Below are 22,692 nucleotides of genomic sequence, written 5' to 3'. Positions count from 1 at the left end.
TGTCCTTTAAGTCGGTTGTGAGAATTAATGAACTAATTTTTAAATGTTTCTGTGATCCATCCAAAATGTTATCCTTTGTTTAACTTGGAGATGGAAAACTCACGTAAGTGTGAGCTGTTTTTTTCCCTTGGTTTGTAACTGGTCCAGGTAAGGGCCATAAACAGGGCCTGTGACAACATACTCACTATGCCTGCCCCCACCGGGTACGACTCACAGTGGACACTATGTTTTACCTTGACATAAATGGAAAGAATCCAGTGAAGACCTGGATTACCCCTTGATAATTATTTCCATGCTAAAAAATATTTAACATCAAGTTTTTTCAAGGGTATTTCCTGGTGCCCTGCTTTGCTGGTGCCTGGAGAATTCTTGGTGCTCTCACTGGTTAGTCGGGGACTGGCTAAGGATGGTCGAGGACCCCACTCAGCGCGGCCTGGTGGCCTTGGAGTCACAGCTTCTAGAGCAGGGGGACAGAGAGCCTGTCTCCTGCAGCCTGGCCCTTATGGTAAAACCAGCGATACTCCCCTCGTACTGGAGGGGAACCGATCTCTCTCCTTCAAATAACATGGCTCCTGAACTTCAATTTGGGGTGTGAATCGGCAGATGTTATTAGAACTGAAAATAAGTGGGCACATTGTCTAAAAAAATAAGGACATGCTTTTTAGCTCTCATGAAGCTTGATGACTAGAAGCCTTAGACAGGAAAGCAGAGTTGCAGAGAACACTGGCTTTCAAGGCAAGATGGGTGGGGACTGGTGTGTGGCTGTTACTCCCCATTTTCAGGTTCTATTATGTTCTCCGGTCCCAGAAACCATCGACTGAAAGCATTAGCAATTTGAGAACAGCCTCGGGGGTGGTGAACCCAACTGTAGGAACTGATACCGTTAGTACATCAAAAATGTATCTTAAAAAATACAGGGCTTAACAGTATAATTCCTTATCTGTTGAAAATATGGTAATGGTAATCTAATGGTCTCTAGTCTGTTAGATGTGATCACACTAACACCTGCCTCTCGGGTTGTCATAATGATGAAATGAGGTGCTACCTTGCACGGCGCTGGCATGATGCCAGTACACAGTAACTAATGAATGACAGCAGGATGGGGAATGATGCCTCCTCCCTTCATGGGGAATGATGCCTTTATACTCCAGCCTGTCAAATTCAATATTTGCGAAGTATTATTGAATTAGGGACCTATTTCAGGTACCCAGGGGTTATTTCTATTTATGAAAGTAGATAATGACTTCTATTTTCCTTAAGCTTGGAAGTCATTCGATAATTCTGTGTGTGGAAACTTGATACCCACCAATACTCAGTAATGTAATAAAATCAGGAGATTCATAAAAATCAGTGAGATTTTATTTTCAGAGTCACTGTCCTGATTTTGCTGTTGTTTTTTTTTCTTTCTAGAATCTAGTTATCACAATGAAGTAAGGTAAGTTTGACATCACCTCAATTTTCTGAAAACAAACAAATGAAAAACAACCAAACAACACCAATACCACCACCACCACACACACACACACACACACACACACACACACACACACACACGTACACAACTGTGGCATTTTAGAGTTACGTTACTCAAAATGAGGTACTGAAAATGGACAACTCTAAAAAACACATATGCCAATCACAAATTCATAATGCGACATTGTAGAATATGGTAGGTGTGTCGCTGCTGTGTGTGCTCAACTTGCTCTCGCCACCTAGGAGGGAGATTTTCTGCTTGGTGTCTGGCGTTTGCAGCTTTTTTCACAAGAGGGCACTATGCACCGCGACTGGTGTCCCTCCTGCTTAGAGTCGCGGCTAGGGACTCAGGGACCATTTCAAAGATATTGAAGAGCCAGGCAGAGGTTCCCCCGGAATTTGTGGGGTGACGAGAGCAGCGAGACCAGCTGGATGGCTTCAGGCACGGGTAACCGACCCGGCAGACAAGTTAGGTAGCGTTCACTGCTTGTACAGGCGACGGGAGGGCACTGAAAACTTCCTGCCATTTCCACAGGCGTCCAGAGGTAGCCACGTGCTCTTTTAAGGTAACCATGCCAAGGATTTACAGTACTACAATAACCAGCTGCCATGTCTGCCATATTTACATAACTATAAAGGCACTAGGAGGAGGGGCTTTTTAGATGGCAGTGGATTCACGGGGGTGTTACAACAAAACCACACTGGTTGTCAGCATTTCATTAATTTTAATTCTTGAAACGCTGTGATTTTAAAGTACCTTTAGGCTACACGTGGTGCGTTATGTGCACAGTCATCGTGTGACAGATTCTGCTGTTCTCTCTCTGGCCCGGGGCGCCCCTGGTGAACATGTGTTTTGAGAGAGGGGGCTGCTCTCCCTCTGAGGACACTGCAGAGCCACAGTCTGAAAACACACCTCCTTCGGGGCCTGGCTTAGGGCGACGGGAGAGGCAGAATCCGCCCCGGATCGTTCCCCTGGCGTTTCTCCAGCTTGCTGTCCCCTCGCAGGACGGCAGCCGAAATTCTTCAGTTCTCCATGACTGATTGCAAAACAGCTTTCGTTTCTATTCTCTGGGATGTTAGGTGTTTTTGAAACATAGTACGGCGGGTCGACAGCTATGCAGGACGGAGGGCGGGGACCCACGCACAATAACGACCACGATGACAGCAGTGATCGTGATGCTGGACCGTGCTGAGTGTCTGGCGCCTGTGCCACGCACTGTCCCACTCGGTACAGGTTTCACCTCACTTGATTCTCACGGTGATTTTTTTTTTCCATTTTGCAGATGAGGAAATTGAGGGGTATAGAGAAGTTAAGTAACGTGTCCAGTGTCTCCCCTCAGAAGTGGGCCGGTCAGGGTGTGAACCAAGTCGTTCTGCTCAGGGCCTGGGTCCTGGGCCACGTGCAGCTCTTGCCCTTGACCTGAGTGTGTTAGGTTGGGGTGAGGGAGGGAAGACGGGGGCTCGCTGGGACCCCTGTATCCTACCTGCTGGCAACAGTGCTAACTGCAGCTGCCCGCAGACTTCTTGGAAAAATAAAATATTTTTTTTTCCTATAGAATCAATGCATGTCAATTATAGAAAAAATTTAAAAGTAAAGGTAGGTATAAGACATGGTTTTAAAAATTATGCGTAATTCTGTCTACGGCCATGCCACCCTGAACAAACCTGACCCCGTCTGATCTCGGAAGCTAAGCAGGGTCGGGCCTGGTTAGTATTTGGAAGGGAGACCACCTAGGAAGACCAGGTGCTGTAGGCGTAAAATATTTAAAAAATAAAATAAAAAATAAAGGATTGTAAGCCGACAAGGTGCTTGTAATCTGTGAGGTCAACCAAGGGTTGCCTCATCTAAAAAAATAAAAATAAAAAACAATTATGCATAATTCTATTGCCCAGAAGTAATTATTGTTCTTTAAGTATATAGATACTTACATGCATGTGTGTTCACATAGATTCATACACATATGCATTTTGTATCATTTGGATTATAATGAATATTATTTTATAGCTTCTTCTCACTTGACATTCTGAAGGTGATTTCCGTTAACAAATACTTGCCTACAACATTTGCGTGTTTTTTGCCTGATAAAGTATCTTATCGACATATAACATGAGCACAGAAAAGTACATAAATCGCAGGCGTTGTAGCCCGATTAACTTTCACAAAGCCTGTGTGCCTGGGCCTTGACTGCCCACGTGCAGAACCAGAATACCCCAGGACCCCCAAACCCCTCTCAGGCCCCCCGTCAAATCATCGCCTGGCCCTCTCTCAAAGGTCAGATCTTCTGACATCAATCCCCATATCCCCAGAGACCAGATTCCTATAAACTTTATATAAATGGAATCACCTCGTGCACAGTCATCTAATTTGGCCTTACTGAGCTCCCCAGGGTGGGCCCGATCCATGCTGTTGACCGTAGATGCGGAGAGTTTATTATCATGTCACACTACATTTAGGGCACATATGCCATTTATTTTTCCATTTTACTTTAAGTGGTCATTTGGATAGTTTTCAAGTTGGGGACATGGTGAGTGCCACAGCATTGAGCATTCTAATGTCTTTTGGTGACATGACCACGCGTGCTCACTCTTGGCTTGTGTTCTGTTGGGAATATGTCTGCTAGTGAAAGCTGGGTCCCAGGGCAGGTATGAACTCAGTTTTAGATAACACGGCCACACATTTTTTCGAAGTAGGTGCCAGTTTCCACGCCCACCAGCAGTGCACGAGAGTCCTCATCCGCCATAACTTTTCCAGGTGACATGGATTCCGCTGTAGAGATTAGTCTCCTGTGGTTGGACACCTGGGTCGTTTGCAGGTTTTGCTGTTGTAAACAGCTCACGAAAGAACATTCTTTCAAGTAAATCTTTGCACATCTTCCCGATAATAAATTCTTAGTGGTCAGGCATGAATATTTAAAATCTTTGGGTATCCACTGCCATACTTCCTGTCCCCAGGAAGCTGTGCCCATTTTTGCTTTATTTTAGAGGTTGGCAGGCTTCTTTTTCATAAAGGGCCAGATGGCAAATATTTTTGGTTTTGCGGTCCACATGCTCTCTGTCATAAATACTCAGATATGCTGCGGTGACAGGAAAGCACCTGTAGACAATATGGAAGCAGACAGGTCTGACCGCATTCCAATAAAACTTTATTTATAACAACAGGTGGCGGGCCGGGTTTGGCCCCTGGGTTGTAGCTTGCCAACCCTGCTTTATTTGGTTGCTGGTTTCTGAGGGTTTAGAACTGACTCTGAGTGGAGTCCATGGGTCGCTCGTGATAAAGTTCCATCTCTCCCCATAAAGGGAGTGAGTGTGCACACAGGCCGTCCACGCAGCTATGCAGGTGGCTTTGAGCGTCTGTCCTGATGCTCGCCACCCCCCAGGGACCAGCGAGCAAGCTGTGGCCTGTGGCAAGATCAAGGTGTGAGAACACTCTGGGAGGAGTGGCGTGAAAGAGCTAAACATCTGTTGTTGATTAACACTTGGCTTTTAAAATTGTCTAATTCTAGGAAATCCGCAAATGCGAGAACCAACAAAGAAGCTTTTGAGACAAAGTTAAAAAATGGATTCAAAAACTATGGATACATTTCAGATGAGCCAAGGACCGCAGGTGAGTGGACAGGTGGGGCAGTAGAAAGACCTCGAAAGCAGAATTTTGAGGAGAAGGCCTGGCTAGCCAGACATCAGCTTCACGAGGCAGTTGACTTAGCCAGTGGTGATCCTTCTTTTTTTTCCGGGTGATTTTTAGAAGAACGAGAAATTCCAGAACTAGAAATATGCTAGGGTTAGATTAACAGGAAAAATTCACCTATTTACCTGAAGTTTAAAATAAAGTTATGTGGAGATTTAAGTGTTTTTAAAAGTAATTTTTTTCATGCTTTCTCCTTTGAAGCCTTTTTACCTTAAAGTGCGTGAGGAGGCATTTTACTAGAGTGAGGGTAATGTCTCCATAACTTCTATGAGATTCGAGAAAAATGGGAAACTCAGTAAGAAATCGGTTCCTATTCAACCTCACAGGGTGTGAGAGCATATTCAAAGACCAGACCTGATTTTGCAGTCTTTGAGTAACGTCTAAATGTCTTACCTTGAGCGTTTACAGCCCTAATAGGGGAGCTTCTCAGAAGGCACGATCACCAGCCAGTGGCAGGGGGAGGATCTGAACCGGGAGCCTCCCCGTGAGGCAGACAGACCAGAGAGAAAGGCTGAACAAACTACTCCTTAGCGGCTGGGCAGAGAGATCTGCCCTAACAAGTTGCCGGGCAAAGCGCATTCCACAGAAAGATTTTTAGTTAATCGATTCTTGCTGAGAGACGTGAAAAACATTTTTTTTCACCACGAAATGAGAGCTTTATTCTCAGCAGCCCCGTGCTCTGCATTCTGACATGCCTGCCTCCTGGGGACGCTCCACATTGCAAGCTTCAGATTTTCAAGAATTTCACAAAGCGTTGACTGTGTCCTTTGCTAATCTGATCTCGGCTTCTTGCGAAATTTCTCATGGGCGAATACGTATTCATTAGTATTTTGAGCAATGAATCAACCAGCTGGACCGGAATTATGGCCCAGACGAGATCTCTCTGGTGCCTGTTTTCCTCCTCTGCTCTGTGTTTATTTCCTTGATCAGCTGTTAGAGCCGTGAAGTCACCTCGTCTCTAAATGAGACTAACGAGTCGAGGAAGGAATCGATTTGGAGTCGGTTTGCCATGTTTTTATTTCATTAGACAACTAAAGTTCTAGAATTATGTAACCGTAAGGGAACTTGAGAACAAAAATCTGTTGATGGTTCGGGATTATTTTGCGCCAGGGTCCTACCTAGAGGTAAGTATGTTTCTTTATAAATCAGAATTCTTAGATGAGGCAGCTCGGTTTTTGTCACGTGTCACTCTAAAATCATTCTTCTGTTGCAGAGACTGGCTCTCCCCCTCCGCGGTCCTACGAAGCCCGGGTCCCTCAGCAACGTGGCATTAGTCAACCTCGTCAGGTGACTTTTCTGGACTTTTCTTTGCTGTTTAAAAACCTTCGCCTTGTGGTAGGCGATTATAAAAGGTACTCGTTTTATGAACATGCTGAAAGAACATGGCTTTGTTTAGCTCCGCGTCCACCGGTCAGCCTGGAGGGAGCACGGCCAGCATGAGCAGTATCTCTTGCCCTTTGTGGCGGGTTTGGGAGAAAGAGGTTTAAGTGGGGCCTGTCGATCTCAAGGCATCTGTGGATATGGCATGGAGATATGGGGTGTGCGGGTGGCTGCGTAAGCCTGGAGCCCCCCAGGAGAGGAGCAAGGTGTGGTCCTCCTGCTGGGCAGCCCGCGTCTGATGGCTGCCGTCCTTCTAAAAGGCGTTACCTTAAAAGTCACTTAAAAACCACGAGGGCATGATATGTTCATTTTTTGGTACAGAGTCAGCGTTGACTGTCACAAAAGAATGGAGTTTATATGCAAAAATACGATTCTTTAGATCTCAAATGATATTGAGCAAATTGTATGTAACCAGCAGCACTTCCCGTCCCGATCCGTACAAACGCAACTTTGAATGAGAAGGACTTTTTTTTTTTTTGTTTTGGAATTCTGCGATGGGGTCCCCAGTAAGACGGGATGTTCTCCCCTCAGCCTTTAGAAAAGCAAGGTGCACAGAGCGGGTTTCTGCATCAGATGGTCTTGGCTTCGTTCTGCTGAGGCGTCGCTGTCACCCTGAGGTCCTGCCCCAGAGAGCCCCCCCCATCACACTCACCTGAGTTTCCAGGTAGCCCCAGGCTGTACTGTTCCTCCCAGTGGCGGGATTGGCTCAGTGCACACCTCTTGCTAGCGCTGTGTGCCTCCCGGGCCTTTGGAGGCAGGTGAGCTTTGACAGATGCTCCACCATGTGACAGGAGGACCTAAGTGATGCGATTAGTGACAACCAAGGTAGCCAGGCGGGAAGTCGTGTGAGGGGTCTGAGGTGCGAAGGGAGGGGGCCCGCGTGACGAGCTGAGAGTTCCTGGCACGAGCTCCAGCTGCATCCTCAGGCTGGGCATCGGGACCGCGGAGAGGTAGATCCTCCCATCAAGGCTGCTCCCTGCAGAGGTATCTTCCGCTGCGCTGACTCTGGTCCTGGGAGGATGGCTCACAGAGATGCAACAGGGTCCCTTTCGAAGGGCCTTGAGGGAGAGGTGGCTGGGGGATGGAGTCATCATCAGGCTGTGAATGTTGCCTGTCCCCACCCCCCACCCGTAACTGGACCCGAGTGGGGGTCTCGGGCTGGTGAAGGGGCTCTTTCTCACCCAGCGCCAAGCATGGCCACCAAAGGACACATTTAACGCTAACCATTACGTCCATGGCTTGTCTGTGGCCACCCGTTTCGGTGGCTCATCTTTCCACTAGACGGGCCAAGCGCTCAGGTCTCGGGTGCGGGGCAGGTGGGCAGATTCAGAAGAAGGTCGTGTCAGGTAAATCCCCTTGAAGTACAAATGAGGAGGAAGGGGAACTCGAGATGCGTTTGGATATAGGAAGGGAGAATGACGTTTCAGAGCTCTGAGCAACTGCTTCGTAAGTGTGAAGTGTTGCTTTGAAAACACGCAGGGAGAAAAATTTAGGACGTTCCTACTACTTAAACATCTAACCAGCTAAATAATCTATTGGCGGAAAAAGAACAGTAGCCGCGGGGTGCTGGGCCCTGGGGGCCGGGAACACACGTCTGTGCGTCTTGAGTGTTTGTGTATCTCAGTCCGGAGCATGACGGACAAATAGGATGCTCGGGAGATGAACTATTTTGCCCGGCTAGACACCGACAGAGAGTTTTCAAACAGCTGGAGTTTTCTACTTATAGTGGAGGACTCAGGACAAGGACAGTCCTGAAGACGTCCGTCTTTGATCACTAACGAAAGGGCGACTTTGTAGGTACGGGCCAGGCAGTGGCTGCAGGTCACCCGTCTGGACCGTGGGCTGTGCTTCCCGTGAACTGCTCACAGAAAAGACGATGAGACGGACGTAAAGGGACGGTCAGGCCTTGGAGCGTGGTGGCTCCCTTTGGTGCCCTTGGCCCAAGGAGGACATAGTCCTGTACGTAGTCAATGGCCACTTGAGAGCCACCAGGTGGCCAAGCCACAGCCTGTAGGAGCAGGTTGGGGCGGCCCTTAGCCTGGAGGTACCTTGTGGAACTTCCCAAGGCCAGGCCTTCGGCCCCGGTCTACGTGGCCGCCATCTTGCTGTGCAGGCCGATGAGGACCTCTCAGGGCGCACTAGGCCACGGTCCAGGGATAGTGCCATTTGCGCTCTCTCCTCCCTCACCCTCTCTCCGTTCTGCCGTGAGTCTTGCTCCCTCAAGTGTCCCAACAGCTTTCAGAGCCTCTCTCTCTGTCCTTCCATCCTGGCGTGCCTCTGTGGGACTCCCCTTTGCCACTTTGCCCCCTGCACTGCTGCTGTGGGGGTTTCCATGCGCATGGGCCTCGTGGGCCCAGAGGCGCCGACCCCGATGCCTGCCCGAGAAGCTGGCTTGTTAGAGGTCAGGGTTGCTGACTGCAGATTGCACTGCTTTGCAAAAAATCTATATTAGGATTGGGTTCTGAAAAGCCTGTGGATCAAACTGAGAGATCGCAAGCTGCAGGTCAGCCTGCAGCAAAGACGCTTCCCAGTCCTCATCCCGTGGAGCTAGCTGGGCGTGACATGTGTCCTGTCTGTGGAGACAAGGCACGTGCAGCAGTCACGGAAGCTGATGATCCCAAGCCAGTGGTGACAAGAGATATCATTAGACCAGTGTAGATGAATGTGCGACATAAAAATAACGTCAGGTTTTGGGTCATTGAAGAGATGTAAGTCCTTCCGTGTCAATCTGTGGTCTCGGGCACTTAGGTTCCTTCAAGGTCTCCCGCTCAGATACAATCTAAGGAGGGGTCAGCTTTGGGGTTTGCAAATGTTTTGTATCTCGATGAATATTTAAAACAGGCAATCCCTTTCCTCCTCCCTTCCGTACAGGCCTCAGTTCACTGTACATCCATTTTTCTGGTTATTTTAGGCGACTCTGTCTCTTTTTCTCCCGAGTCTGTCAGTTTTGGGAGATGAGCATATGAACAACTTGAAACCTGCATCAAGCCTTCTCCATCAGTCACTCCCCTATCGAGACCAACATAAATAAACTCTTGATAAATTTAGAAAACAGCAGTGCGTTTGGGCAACCCGGCAGTGCAAACAAAAGGCAGATGACAACAGCAAAAGGTCAGGCGTAGTCTCAGCAGATGCAGATTCTTACAGCGCGTTGCTGAGGGGCATCCCTTCAGCGGTCCGGGTCTGAGCGATCGGGAGCCAGTGAGTTAAGATCAGGACCCAGAGTGATTCCAGCCTCCCGACCTACTGCCATTCCTCTGCCAGGTAAATCATCTGTGGGGCCCAGCTTGCATCGTTTAAGATGTTACGCGTCATCATCGTGCCCTGGCATATGAGCTGGCGTCTTGGGAAGCACGTCCCACGCATAGGGCAATACACTTAGACAGGCCTCGGCCCCTCTGGAGGCGGAAGTGGGTTGTTTGCAATCACATTTTTAGCACGAGAATGGCAAAGAATGCATTTCTGGTGCGCACCAGCGACACCCGCCACCCAAGGAGATGGATCTGGAGGCGGAAGTGGGTTGTTTGCAATCACATTTCAGCACGAGAATGGCAAAGAATGCGTTCCTGGTGCGCACCTGCCGCCCAAGGAGATGGGTGGGATCGGTTCTCCCATGTAACCCTCTCCTTTAGAAGGAATGTGTGTTGCTAAAGGTTAGAAATATCTTATATTGTCATACAAAAGCTAGAATGTCCATAGGGAAACGGAAAGACAACACAGTGCATCTCTGCAGGAATTTGCCTTCGGATAAATCCTGGTTCTTTGAGGCAGATCGCTCTTGAGGCTCTGAACTTGGGGAGTGTGTAGAGCACGTGTTACTGGGAATATCTAACCAAAGGAAGTGTGTGGACACTATTGTTCCTCTCTGCATCTCCTTTTATCTCCTCTGATGAGTGGAGCTTTCTCCTCAGGTGAGACTTGGACAGTGATCTCAGCTGATTCAATCAACTGTTTCCCTTTGTCTCCAGGGACCTCGTGACAGCCAGCCGGGCCCAGCAAGCCAGCCCCAGGTGCACTTTCACACGGTCAGTCCCAGGAAGGTCAAGAATGAGACTTTAGTATAGCAAAGGTGTCCCTCAGGTTCGAAGCTGCTGATGGCTTACATCAGGACGAGGTCAGTGTTCCTCTCCGTCACCCTGAAACTGGGCTCCAGCTCTGTCACCGTTACCCGGAAGAAGTGATGTCGGAACCACTGGAATGGATATTTTGCAGTGAGAGCAGGAATTGATTTTCCCAGCTTTCGAAGTAGACTGGAACTTTTATTGTGTTTCAATATTTGAGTGCATTTCATAAATTGCTAAGTAAAAGCTGCAGATCTATCGTGATAATTTTTCTCATCACCGAACACTCCTGCTTGCTAATCTAATAAACGCTAGATGACTTTTGAAATGTTTTATTATCTTAAATCATATGAAGATTATATTTATGTATGTTTAATATATGGACAATATTGCGTACTAACAGTGAAAAAAACAGGATAAAAATTAGGATCCACCAAACACCTAAAATTGCCTGGAAAATCAGAACTCGTAGGTTAAAAATAAGATTACATTCTAAAGCTGATGTACACCTGGTGAAATATCTCATTATTGGATATTTACATGAAGATATTCATTTCTATGTGCTCCCTTATTGGGCTTACTGTCATGTCCTCAGATGAGTTAGCTGTGGATTATGTTTTGTAGGGGGCGTACCTCACACATCAAACACTGTGAAAAAACTGGAGACGGGTAATGTGTTCTTTAATAAATAAAAGAGAAAACACCAAAAACTCCTATTGCCTCCCTTCATTCTTTGCTAATCAGGTGGTAGTTTACAGAATCTCAGTGTTTAGGAATCAAGCATTTTCTTCGTTTTCTTTTTAATCGAAAAAAATTCTTTAATACCATCGAACAGCGATTCAGTATTATAATTTTCCTCATTGTCTTGTTATTTTTTTCCTGTTAGTTTTTTGGTTTAAGATCCAGTCAGTGTTCATACATCACATTTGATTACTGTATCTCTTAAGTCTCTTCTATTTATTATTATTTTTATTTTTCAATTATCGTCAAGCAGAAAGACAAGGTTCAGGAGACCTTTGGGCAGAGCTGTTCAATGAGCGAACTTCACAGTCTTCACTCACTCCTTCAGCCACCACGGAACCCAGATCCCGGGACAAGGCAAACATCGTGTCATTCATGCCTTTCATAACCTTTACAGAGTCTGATATTCTGTAGGCGTTTAGTAAATGTTGGTATCAAACAGGTCAATATTGAGAAGGACAGTAGATTGAATTATGATGAATATTTGCCCCGTGCTGGCTATAAGAATCCCATTTCTGTGGTTCTTTTAGGAGTTGGGGTAGGCGTGGCGTGTAGAACATAATGGAACTTGAAGTTTCGAACTCAGGAAAACGATGCCAAATGATTTTCATAGAAATTTCTCCAACTTAGTATGTGCTTGTTGAATCCGTCTCAGAATGTTTTCCATTGATCGGACTGTGGGAAGTTTTCCTGTGTCACTCATGAACAGGGTTTATGGTAGCTTATTGCGGGAGTAAGTTTTCTCAAAGCGATCTCGGCCAGTCTTTATTTCACAAGGGGTAGATAAGTTATATGAACGCAACTGTCAAGAGCTGCACCGCCTCATACCATAGCCACACGTGGCTATTTATATTTAAACTATTTGAAATCGAATAAAATGTAAGATTCATTTCTTCAGTCACACTAGCCGTGGGTCTAGTGTTCAGTAGCCACACTGGCTATTGGCTCCCGTATCGGGCAGTGCAGATTACAGTTTCGTGGCTGCAGACAGTTCAACTGGACAGTGCTGACCTAGAGCTGACTACCTGAAAATAACCTTGACGTGTCCAGCTGGGATGGGCTCTTTTATACAAACACACAACCCGTGTTTTCTCTCAGTGTTATGTCTGTGTATTCAGAATCCTGCAAACCCCAAGGCAGCTCTCAACTGAAAATGGTGTTTTCTGATGTGGTGAATTCATTTGTCACCTCTGCGGTGCAGAGAGCTGACGCGGGCTCAGGGGGATAGAAGAGAGACGTCAACCCCATAAACATTGTGGGGTGGCGGCGGTTTCTCAGAAAGATAGCCATGACTCTCTGCTGGTGGCTGGCTTATGAGGGTGCAGAGTTACAGAAATAAATATCTCTCATAGCCTCGTGTCATAAAATCCTAAGTAGGGAGACTACACCTGCCTGCCCATCCAGGGCTCTCGGCCTTGGTGACTCTGTCAGATTCCAAGCCTGCCCCATGAGGTCAAGGGTCTTCCTTGGTTGGCCTGGAGCAGGACTTGAATGGTGAGGCTGACACATCGGAGGTAACTGGAGGGCCTGATAGAAGTGCTTCCTTTGCTCTGTGTGGCCTTGACTTTGGAGAACTGTTAGGGGCATGCGAGTTGGGTCGCCAGTCCCTCAGAGTGTGATGGCCCAACAGCTGGAAAGATGCCGCAGAGCGTAAAGGAAGAGGCTGTGTCAATATGTGAAATCTGCCATTTAGGTGCTTCCAGTGTCGTTGGGGAAGAACATGCCATCCTGTGGGACAGCTGAGGTCGAGACAAGTCCAGACATGAGAGAAATAGTTGAGAGGCAAGACGGCAAAGAGGGCCAGTCCCTCAGAGTGTGATGGCCCAACAGCTGGAAAGATGCCGCAGAGCGTAAAGGAAGAGGCTGTGTCAATATGTGAAATCTGCCATTTAGGTGCTTCCAGTGTCGTTGGGGAAGAACATGCCATCCTGTGGGACAGCTGAGGTCGAGACAAATCCAGACATGAGAGAAATAGGTGAGAGGCAAGACGGCAAAGAGTTCAGGGCGCAGGTGGAGTAGACAGGACAGGCTAGAGAGGTGGCTACTCCCGAATGGAGAGGGTCCCTGGCAGCTGCTCGGCCTCAGGTAGAGGTACACAGCCAAGCCACGGAAACCTGGCAGGCAGGGAAGTGGAGTGACAAAGACTCTGCCCTCTCCGTCCGTCCCCTCACTCTCTGGCTCATGCCTTTTGTTCACCAACCCCAACCCAAGCCGACGGTCCAGGGAGCCCGCTGACGGCGTCCACATGGGATGCGGGAGGGCTGAAACTCGGTGTGGAGTGGCAGCCAGAAGATGCCCAGCCAGGAGCATCCAGGAAACGGACACCAAGGAGCGGAGAACGCATTTGCAGCGTCATGGGGGGAGACATTTTGCCTAGATGGTTCCACCTTTTTCTCTCCTCGAGGACGAGTTCATTGACCCAGGATACCAGGTAGAGGAAAGGAATCTGGCTTTGAACTTGAGAAGGTCACAGCTTCGGTGACCCTTTAGTAGAACAAAAGGACTAGATGGTGGACCCCGAACGTCCCTTCTGGCACTTACCTTTGTACACACACGCGCGCACACACACACACCCACACACCCCTGCCTGTCCCCATCTGACACGACCCCGCTGTTAGGACAGGGCTGCTGCCCTCTGGGTGTGTGCAGGCGTCTGTGGTTCTTGCGGCATTGGGAGCCACGTTCCCTAGCAGAGGGTAAGTATTTAACTCGCACCCAGCACAGCCCGTGAATCATCCACGGGTTTTGGCCTCGGGGGAGACGTACTCTCCACCTTCACGAAGCAGGTGCTCCAACCTCTCAGCCTGGACCTGGCAACTGGCCGGGTCCTGAGCTGGAAGCGACTTCAGCCCCACAATTGTCTTCCCACTGTTATTGGGTGCGTCCTGTTATTTCTAATAATACGAGATTCTGAACGTTCGGACTGGTGGAAAGTTTATGAGAATAATCGCCCAACCAGTGACTTCAGACTGAGAAAATCATGCCTGGTCTCATGATGATGCTGGCTTGACAAAGTAGAAAACTTAGAAGATTCCAGTAAAGTCTGGAGAGAAGGGAGAGAATGTAGCACAGAATGTAAGAATGTATTGATTATATTTTTTTTCAGAAAACTTAAAAATGTATGATATTTCATAGAGTAACTTAATTTGGGAATAATTGGTAATATTATGCTTCAATTTCATGGCTAATAAAGTCTGAGACAGTCAAAGAATAGCAAATTATAGTCTAAATCAAAAACTAATTTAAAGAATTACTGTTGATTAGTTTTTTTTTTCTCAAAAAGTGCAAATTGGATTGGATTTGGTGAAATGTATCACGGCAGTAGCAGATGATGGAAGAAGGAGCCCAGGCCTCCTGCCTCCTCACAGAATGTATTGATTATAGTGTGTGTGTGTGTGTGATATGTGTGTGTATCTGTGTGTGTGAGTTGTATGTATAAAGAGCAAGGGGAGAGAGAGACATTTGTTTTGTGTCTATGACAGGGGTCAGCAAACTGTAACCCCGGAAACAAATCGAGCCTGCTGCTTGTTTTTATGTGGCCCACGAATTAAAAATGGGTTTTACCTTTTTTAAGTGGTTGGGAGAAAACTCAAAAGAAGACTATTTCCTGATGTGAAAATTGTATGAAATTCAAATATCTGTGTCCACAGAGAATTGTCAAGTTATTGGACTTGTCCAAGTGTCGTTTTAAATCTGAAGGCTCTTTGCAGTGATAAGCTCCCAGTGGACTTGTGTGCGGGTTTTCATATGAGCTAATAAATTTGAAAGAGAGAAACATCTTTGCTTCTCAGTTCTGCCTACTTTATATTCCTTAAAGACGGGCTACATTACAGCCAGTGTACAGGTCATGACTTTTTGAGGAAGTAAAGAAATTTTCAGATGATCCAAAATTGTCAGTTCACATTAAAATTGGCTCATAAATTCAGTTACCTCCCAACTCCCTGGCTACACGGGAATTGATGGGGGTGGGGGGTTAATCCCAGTCTCCTTGCCGGCCAAAGACGGTGATTCCAGGAGGCAGAGCTAGAGGGCAGGAGAGTGAGCCTACTGTTAGTGTGGGGATTATCGATACGCTATAGAGAGCCAGCTGCTGGCTGCTGTGCCAACGAGGGCTCAGTACTGGGGCAGGGGGGCCTGTGAGGAGTATGGGAGGCCCCCCAGAAAGGCCACCTGGAGGACAGGAGGCTGCAGCGCTTGCTCACCCGCCCTGTTCCCACTGGCTGGTGACATTAACCTCCTCCTTCTCTCCCTCCCCACTACTGACAAGACCCAGTAGCAGACAGGAAGGACCCACGGTGGCTGTCTCAGGTGGGGTGCGGCAGGCTGCACTGAGTCTGCGCTCACCCCAAACCCTCGCCACGTCTGCGGACAGCGGCTGGAGGAGGGGGGACCAGGCGCATGAGATCGATGTGCTTGCTGTAGTGGGGTTCACCTCTGTTCCCTTTTCCTATTTGACCCCACGATCAAACAAGCAAAGATCGGGGGTGGGTGGAGGAGAAGAGGAGGGCTTGAAAGTCTCAGAGGCGGTCGAAACAGTTCTGGTACCAAGAGCTGACGACTTGGAGTCTAGCGGCCTTATCGGGAAACTGCAGAGAAGCTGTGCGGGCTCTGCCGCTGCTCTTTGATTGGGATGATTATAAGGAAACAAGTTAGTGAAGAAGCGGTGTGTGTGTGTGTGTGTGTGTGTGTGTGAGATGAGCGATCTTTCATTGTCACAGACGTGCAAGGTAAAGGAGTAACTAGACTCAGAATTAACGAGCGTGACGTGCTCTACACGCATTTTTTTCTCTTGAGTGCCCGTTCACAATAAGCGACCCCTTGTGAGGCATAATTTTTTTAAATTAAATTAATTAATTAATCTATCTATTTATCTATTTATTTTTATTATGGTGACGTTGGTTAACGAAATCCAGTAAGTTTCGGGTGTACAGTTCAACAGTAAGGCACATGTGTGTTGCATCGTCCATGCTTCTTTTTCGAAGGCAAAGGTGAGCAGGTGCAATCGTGACCCGCCATACACAAAACTTACATCTGCTGTGAGGAAAACACACAGAGCTTCAAAGACCAATGGCGGATTGCAGCGACAGAGCGTGGCTGCAGGGGGCCGTGTGTCAGGAAAGCGCCGGCTTTTTTATTTGATTATTTTTTACCATTAGGATAAAAATAACATCTGTCTGAATGTGACGCTCCATAATATAAAGCTGTGATTTATGCCTCCTCGAAAACTTAAAATATAGAACAGGCTGTGGAGGTGAGAGACTAAATAAATGTAGCATCAACCGTGAAAACATTTAAATGAACATTTTGAAAAGTGAGCTCTTCGCCTCATCGCCAAGTGGAAGGCAGTGAGATTTCGTGTGTACTTAGGGGCGGGGGGCTGGGAGACTTTGCTGTCACTGTCAAGGAGCAGTGAGTTCTTTGGAAGAGATGGTTTTCGAGGACTGCTTACGTTTAGAAAGAGGTACCGGTAAGAGAGGGGCTCACGGGTGGGACCCCGAAGACGACTCGGAGATGGAACCGTGGCCAACAGCACATCGAATACGTTCTAGAAGGCACCGTTCAAAGGTGGGCTCTTCGTGACGTTGGACAAGCGGTTAGAGAGAGAGAGAGCGTGTGAAGGGAAGGTTGGACAAATGTGGGGGGCGGTGGGTTGTGAACTGGTTCAGCATGTGAGGGAGGAAGGGTTCTAAAGGGAGAGAAGTCAAAAAAGAAAGAGAGGGTACCGAGGGTCAGGGCGCAGCCCAAGAGAAGCTCAAGCAGCTCAAGCAAGGTGCAGCGAGGCACAGGCTTGATGAGGGGCCGGGCGGAACCCGGAACGAAGAAGGTGGGAAGGGTCCCCAAGGACCTAGCCTTGGGCTGCGTCTTCCGTCATTTGCAGGTGACGGGGTGCTGGAGATCTTCTGACGGAAAGTTTTCGAATGGCCAGGTTATCTTCAGAGAAGGTTGTCCAAGAACTGTCTTCCATCGTGAAACCACAGCGCTGAGATTCACCTCTCCTTCTCTTGGTGGCAGAAGTTGGTCACTGGTGACCTGAACGGAGTCTGCCCAGAAGATGGTCTCCTGGTAAGAGTCGCCTCAGCCCTGTCCCAGTGCACGCCCGGTGAATTCCGCAGGCGGGACTGCCTCCCTCTGGCACGCGTCACATTGCAGCACCTGAGGGGGAGGGGCACACAGGACACAGCAATCCTGGCGGGACCTTCCAGCCTAGAGCCTCCCTGCCTGAGGGTGTCGTCCGAGCTGTTTATCCATTTTCTCTTAAAAGACCATCAGAATCACACGATCACTCTGTGCCTTGGTCTCCACCAGATCTCCACGCCTCGTAGATGTGGCCTTTTCCCGCCCTTAATGAGACTTGATCCCCCGCCCCTTTCTTAGCACTCAAAACCTTCCACTGTGACCTCTGGAACCAAGTCTGTCATCGGCAAAATCCCCCGTACCTTCTATGGCGTCTCAGAAAGCTCCCCTGCTTCCCAGAATGAGGTCTGCTGTCCCCTGCGGGCCCTGCAGCCCTTCGAAGTGGCGGCTGTCTCCTCTCCCATTCCCCAGGGAGCACAGGGCTGGCAGGTGGGCTGGGAGTCCTTTCTGTTCCTCGCAGCCTCTTTCCAACCATTTCTTCCTGCTTTCCTCACAAATTCTGGCCCTTTGAGGTAACTGCCATCGCTACATGTTACTGCTCCGTATTCTCCAGAGAAACGGAAGCGATCTCCTCCAGCAGGATATATTATTTTGTCATATTATAACATATCCTATACGCAACATATGTATTTATATATATCTTGTAATAGGTATGTATTATATTTACATCCGTACTCACTGTAAGGAAGCGGCTCACGTGATCATGAGGGCTGAGCGGTCCTAGGCCTGCAGCTGGCAAGTGGGGGACCCAGGAGGGCCGATGGGGTGGTTCTAGTCTCAGTTCCAAGGCCTGAGCACAAGGAGAGCCAATTTGTGTAAGAACCCATCCAAATCTGAGACTCAGGTCAGAAGAAGGCCAATGTCCCAGCTCGGAGACAGTGAGCCAGAGAAAGAATCCTTACTCAGCCTTTTGTTCATGCCCGTCGGGCCTTCAACAGGTTAGACGAGGCCCACCTACCCTGGGAACACGACCTGCTGTACGCGGTCTAGCAATTCCGATGTCGTCTCATGCAGGAACACCTTCACAGACACGCCCAGAACGACGTTTAGTTAAATATCTGGGTGCCCTGTGGCACCCAGTCAAGTTGACACATGCAATGAGCCATCACATCGCACGGACTTGTCACAGTCCTCAGCTCATCTTCTGGTCACTTCTTGTTCATTGAAGGTTTGGACACTCAGTTCATTCTTATTATCTGGGGAAACATAGAAAATACTTTTATGTGTCTGCCTAGTTCGAGTTTTCTGAGCACATTTTGTTGAAACTCGGGAACTGAGCTAAAAGAATAAGAATGGGGAGTTGAAAGGCGATGGCCAGATGCTGAGGGATTTCCCCGAGAGACTCACCTCCCCCGCCGTGAGGGTTCGCCTTTCGAGGTGGGGATGAGACCAGGGAACATCCCGCATCCCTGGGTTTCAAAGCTGGAGAGAGGAATCTTCTCTTCCCCTTAAAGTGATTGATTTACATTCCAAAGGGTAAGAACCCAGGATTTTTTCCAAGGAGAATTTATTTACACTAGTGAGTGACAAAGATTCTTTGCCTGGCCAAACTGCGGTCAGGCTCCTGCACCTTCTCCCAGGCTCATCTGTGCGTTTCTTTATAAAATCTAGTTTTAGCAAGAACCCGGCTGAGTCAGTTTACCCGGGATTCTCCGCCCTTGGTAACTGATCGCCATCAATATCTGATTGGGTCCCTCGACCTCCACCATTCCCAGGTGAGGTCTGATCATGTGGCCCGTCTTCGGCAGGGATCCGGTGAGCTCGGGTTAGCAGGAATCCCCCCAAGCCCTGGTGTTCTCTCTCAGCAAATTTCCATGCCCGCCCCTCACCCTACTCCTTGGCTGTAATTCCCACTCGCCCATGCCGTGTCCACAGTCGAGGTTGATTCTACACTGACGTCTCTTTTCCTCTATTGCAATCGTTCTGATAAACTGTTTTTACCACTTTACCTACTGTCCGACTCCGGAGATAAGTTTTCTTTCCCCTTTTCGGAAGGGGAGGAGGTCTGCCGTGCAAGCCATCCTACACAGCCACGGCGACTGACATTTCATTCGCGAAACGCAGAACGTGTACAGTGATATCTAACGTAGCTCTCATTGCGTCGCCCCAGAAGCAAGAATTGGGGTGTGGGAGAAGGGGCGTGGTTATTATAAGTTAGGAAGAACGAATCTCTCCGCGCCCTGGAAGCGCATGTCTACCTTCACTGGAATACAAACGGACATAAACACTGACCGCTTGACATCGTTTCCACACTGTTGCATTCACACCGGTTCAACACTCAGCTCACACCCGCAGCCTTGGGCTTCTCGCTCCGCTCCCTCGCTGCCCACATGCCAGCTTCTCTCTGCTTTACTCCAGCGCCTACTCCTCGGCCATTTCTTGGACCGCCAACATTTTAATTCCGAGTGGACTCCCCGCTTCTTATCATCACTTACTCGAGTCCCTTCGTCTACCCTGGGACCAACAGTTGATTGACTCTCCTTTGTCACTGACCATTACGCCCTCGGGTCAGCTCTTCCTTCTTTTAACTGAGTTTAGAGTTTACGGTTTTTAAATAGAATCGCTCCTTCGCAAACACTCTCCACCTTTGCCCCTCTTGACTTTGCTTGGCAAAACTTCTCTGTGGCTACAGCAAATGTTCTGACCGTTCCACGCCTGCTTCCCAGCAAGCCAGCGGGGTGGGAACAATCACTGACAGTGCTGGCCGGCGCCACTCCGAATTCACGACACGACCTCATGGAGCTCGTCGGCACTGCCCAGCTGCCCTGTGACCCCCTCCGCTCGATTCTTTCTCTCACACTAAGAGATTATTATTTCATACTTTCTCCTCTCTCCTTAAAACTGCTGGTACCTTTCTGTATCAGTCAGTTTTTGCCGTGTAACAAGCAAGTACAAAATCCCTGTGGCATACAGGAGTAAGAATTTGTGATCATGCTTACAAGTCTATGGATCAGCCAGGCTTGCTCTGTCCATGTGTCTCTCATTATTCTGGTACCAGCTGGTGGCCGGGGGTACATTCTTCTCATGGCTGTAGCAGTGGCAAAGAGACCAGGCCCAGCTGGGCCATGTGGTGTTAATGCTCTGTTCGCCTCTCGCATTCCGTCACATTCCATTGGCCAAGTTGCAAGGCCAAGGCCCCCCTCACTGTGATGGGAAAGTCTACTCCTCAGGTGGAGATGGGGTGGAGACAAGGGAGGGAACATTTGCTCCCAGTTCACGATCTTGTTTTATCTTGCTGAACAGTCAGAAGAGAGCTACCTTGTATTTTCTTCACCGAATTGCCAGCCCAACATCAGCCTCTGTCTGACTCAGGCATTGTCTTCTCTGTTGTGATGAGGGGCCCGCTGGGTCTACGTCCCCCCTCCCCGCATTGTGCCCTGGGTCCTACCTCCTCTGGCTGTCCCAGGAGCTGCCCTGAGCCGTGATTTTCCTTCTCTCCGGGATCAGTCCCATCAGCAAACGCACTGCGTTACCTCCCACGCCCCAGCACTGTCCTCCTTGGACTTCTCAGCCCCCTCCAGGCACCGACCCAATGTGCTGTTCTGAACAGCAAAACTCCTCAGAAAGGTCGCTCTAAATCAGTTCAGACTATCTCACCACCCGATTCCAATTGAGCTTTTATCCTCCACATTAAGGCCATGTGGACCAAAATCACCAACAACTGCCATCTTGCCAACTCCAGTGACACTTTTCATTCTTCCTCTTGCTTGACTCATTGATGGTGTTTGGTACAGTGAATCGTTTCTTCCTTGAAGACTTTCCTTTGGATTCCATGAAGATTTACTCTTCCCTCCGACTTCACTAACTTCTCTGTCTATGTTTTTGTTTGTTTGTTTGTTTGTTTGTTTGTTTTTTAGGATTCTCCTTTTCCTGTGACATCTAAATGTGGGTTCATTCTGGACTGAGTTTTTGATTCTTTATCTACAATCTCTCCCTAGGTGGTTTTACGTTTCACTTTGTCCCATGGCTTTAAAAACCACGTGTAAACAGATGGTTTCATAGTTTTATATTTATCCTTGACCTCGCCCCTAAACTCCATCCAATATACTTGGCTTCTCAGTTGGGCGTTGAATAGACACCTCAGCATATCGATACTTGATCGCTTCCCAAGCCCACAATTCACCGTGTCAGTAAACGACGCCACCCAAAATCGGGTCATGTGGCTTTGGTTCTCTTCCTCACATCTTTAATTGTATCATTGAAAATATCCTTCACATACATCTGGAGTCCACCTATTTTCACCACCTCTGTGGATGGGAGGATAATGGCCCCCCAAAGATGTCTGCGATCTAATCTCCAAAGCCTGTGACTGTCACTTTACCTGGCAACAGGGACTGTGCAGATGTGATTAGGTTAAAGGCCTCAGATAGGAGATTGTCCTAGTTTATCTGGGTGACCTAATGACTTGAGTTCTTAGGGGAAGAGAAAGGCAGAAAGATAGAGGGGAGAGAGAGAGAGAGAGAGAGGTAGAGAGAGAGGGGGGTGGGGAGAGAGAGAAGAGCTCAGCGGCTATCGCTAGCTCTGGAGATGAAGAAAAGAAGTTCTGAGCCAAGGAGCGTGGCAGCCTCTTGAAGCTGGGAACGAACAGCTCTCATCTCATAGCCTGCGAGGAAACAAGGACCTTGGTCCTATAGCCACAAAGAGCTGAATTTTGAAAACTCAGCTGAACAGGAAACAGGTTCTTCCCTAGAGCTCCCGCAGGACTGCAGCCCTGCCAACGCCTTGCCTTTAGCATCATGAGACTGTTCTGGAATTCTGACCTGCAGTTCTGTAAGGTAATAAGTTACTGTTGCTTTAAGACACTGGGTTTGTGGTAACTTTTCACAGCAGCAATAGAAAATGAATACGATCTCCATCACTATCACCTGGTCAAAGGCACCATCATCTCTCGCTGGCAACGGCCTCTCAATTGCTTCTTCTCCACAAAAGAGCCAATGTGGTATTTTAAAGTATACACCAGGTCAAGCCATTCTCCTGCTCTGAAGCCTCTAAAAGCTTCTCAACACATTTAGAGAAAATCCGATTTTTTTTTATCATGGCCCACAAGTCCCTACGCATCCGACATTCAAGTAACTTTACGATTTTGAATTCTTCCACGTTCCTTCTCTCTCATTTTGCTCCAACCACAATGGTCTTCTTGCAATTTCTAAAATGCACCAAGCTCATTCCTGCCTCAGAGTTTGTATCCTTGCCATGCCCTTTCTCTGGGACCCTTAC

The 22,692-nt window shown here is 48.2% G+C and overlaps 1 protein-coding gene and 1 pseudogene across 4 annotated transcripts in view; both read left to right on the top strand.

Annotated features, from left to right (window-relative positions):
* Positions 1-11,309, top strand: part of IGSF5 (immunoglobulin superfamily member 5) — a 39,582-nt gene extending 28,273 nt beyond the window's left edge. For all 4 annotated transcript variants that reach the window (XM_025050207.1, XM_015593130.2, XM_015593131.2 and 1 more), the window contains 4 exons: positions 1,411-1,435; positions 4,977-5,077; positions 6,372-6,445; positions 10,507-11,309. In XM_025050207.1, the coding sequence (XP_024905975.1) occupies positions 1,411-1,435; positions 4,977-5,077; positions 6,372-6,445; positions 10,507-10,602 (296 nt within the window). In that variant the 3' untranslated portion in view covers positions 10,603-11,309. The remainder of the gene's footprint in view (positions 1-1,410; positions 1,436-4,976; positions 5,078-6,371; positions 6,446-10,506) is intronic.
* On the top strand, positions 3,111-3,229 carry LOC112483793 (annotated as a pseudogene).
* Positions 11,310-22,692: the final 11,383 nt, after the last annotated feature.

The sequence above is a fragment of the Pteropus alecto genome, unplaced genomic scaffold, assembly GCF_000325575.1.
Source record: "Pteropus alecto unplaced genomic scaffold, ASM32557v1 scaffold97, whole genome shotgun sequence".
Lineage (NCBI taxonomy): Eukaryota > Metazoa > Chordata > Mammalia > Chiroptera > Pteropodidae > Pteropus > Pteropus alecto.
The sequence above is the reverse complement of the archived record's forward strand: the minus strand, read 5'-3'. Positions and strand labels throughout refer to the sequence as shown.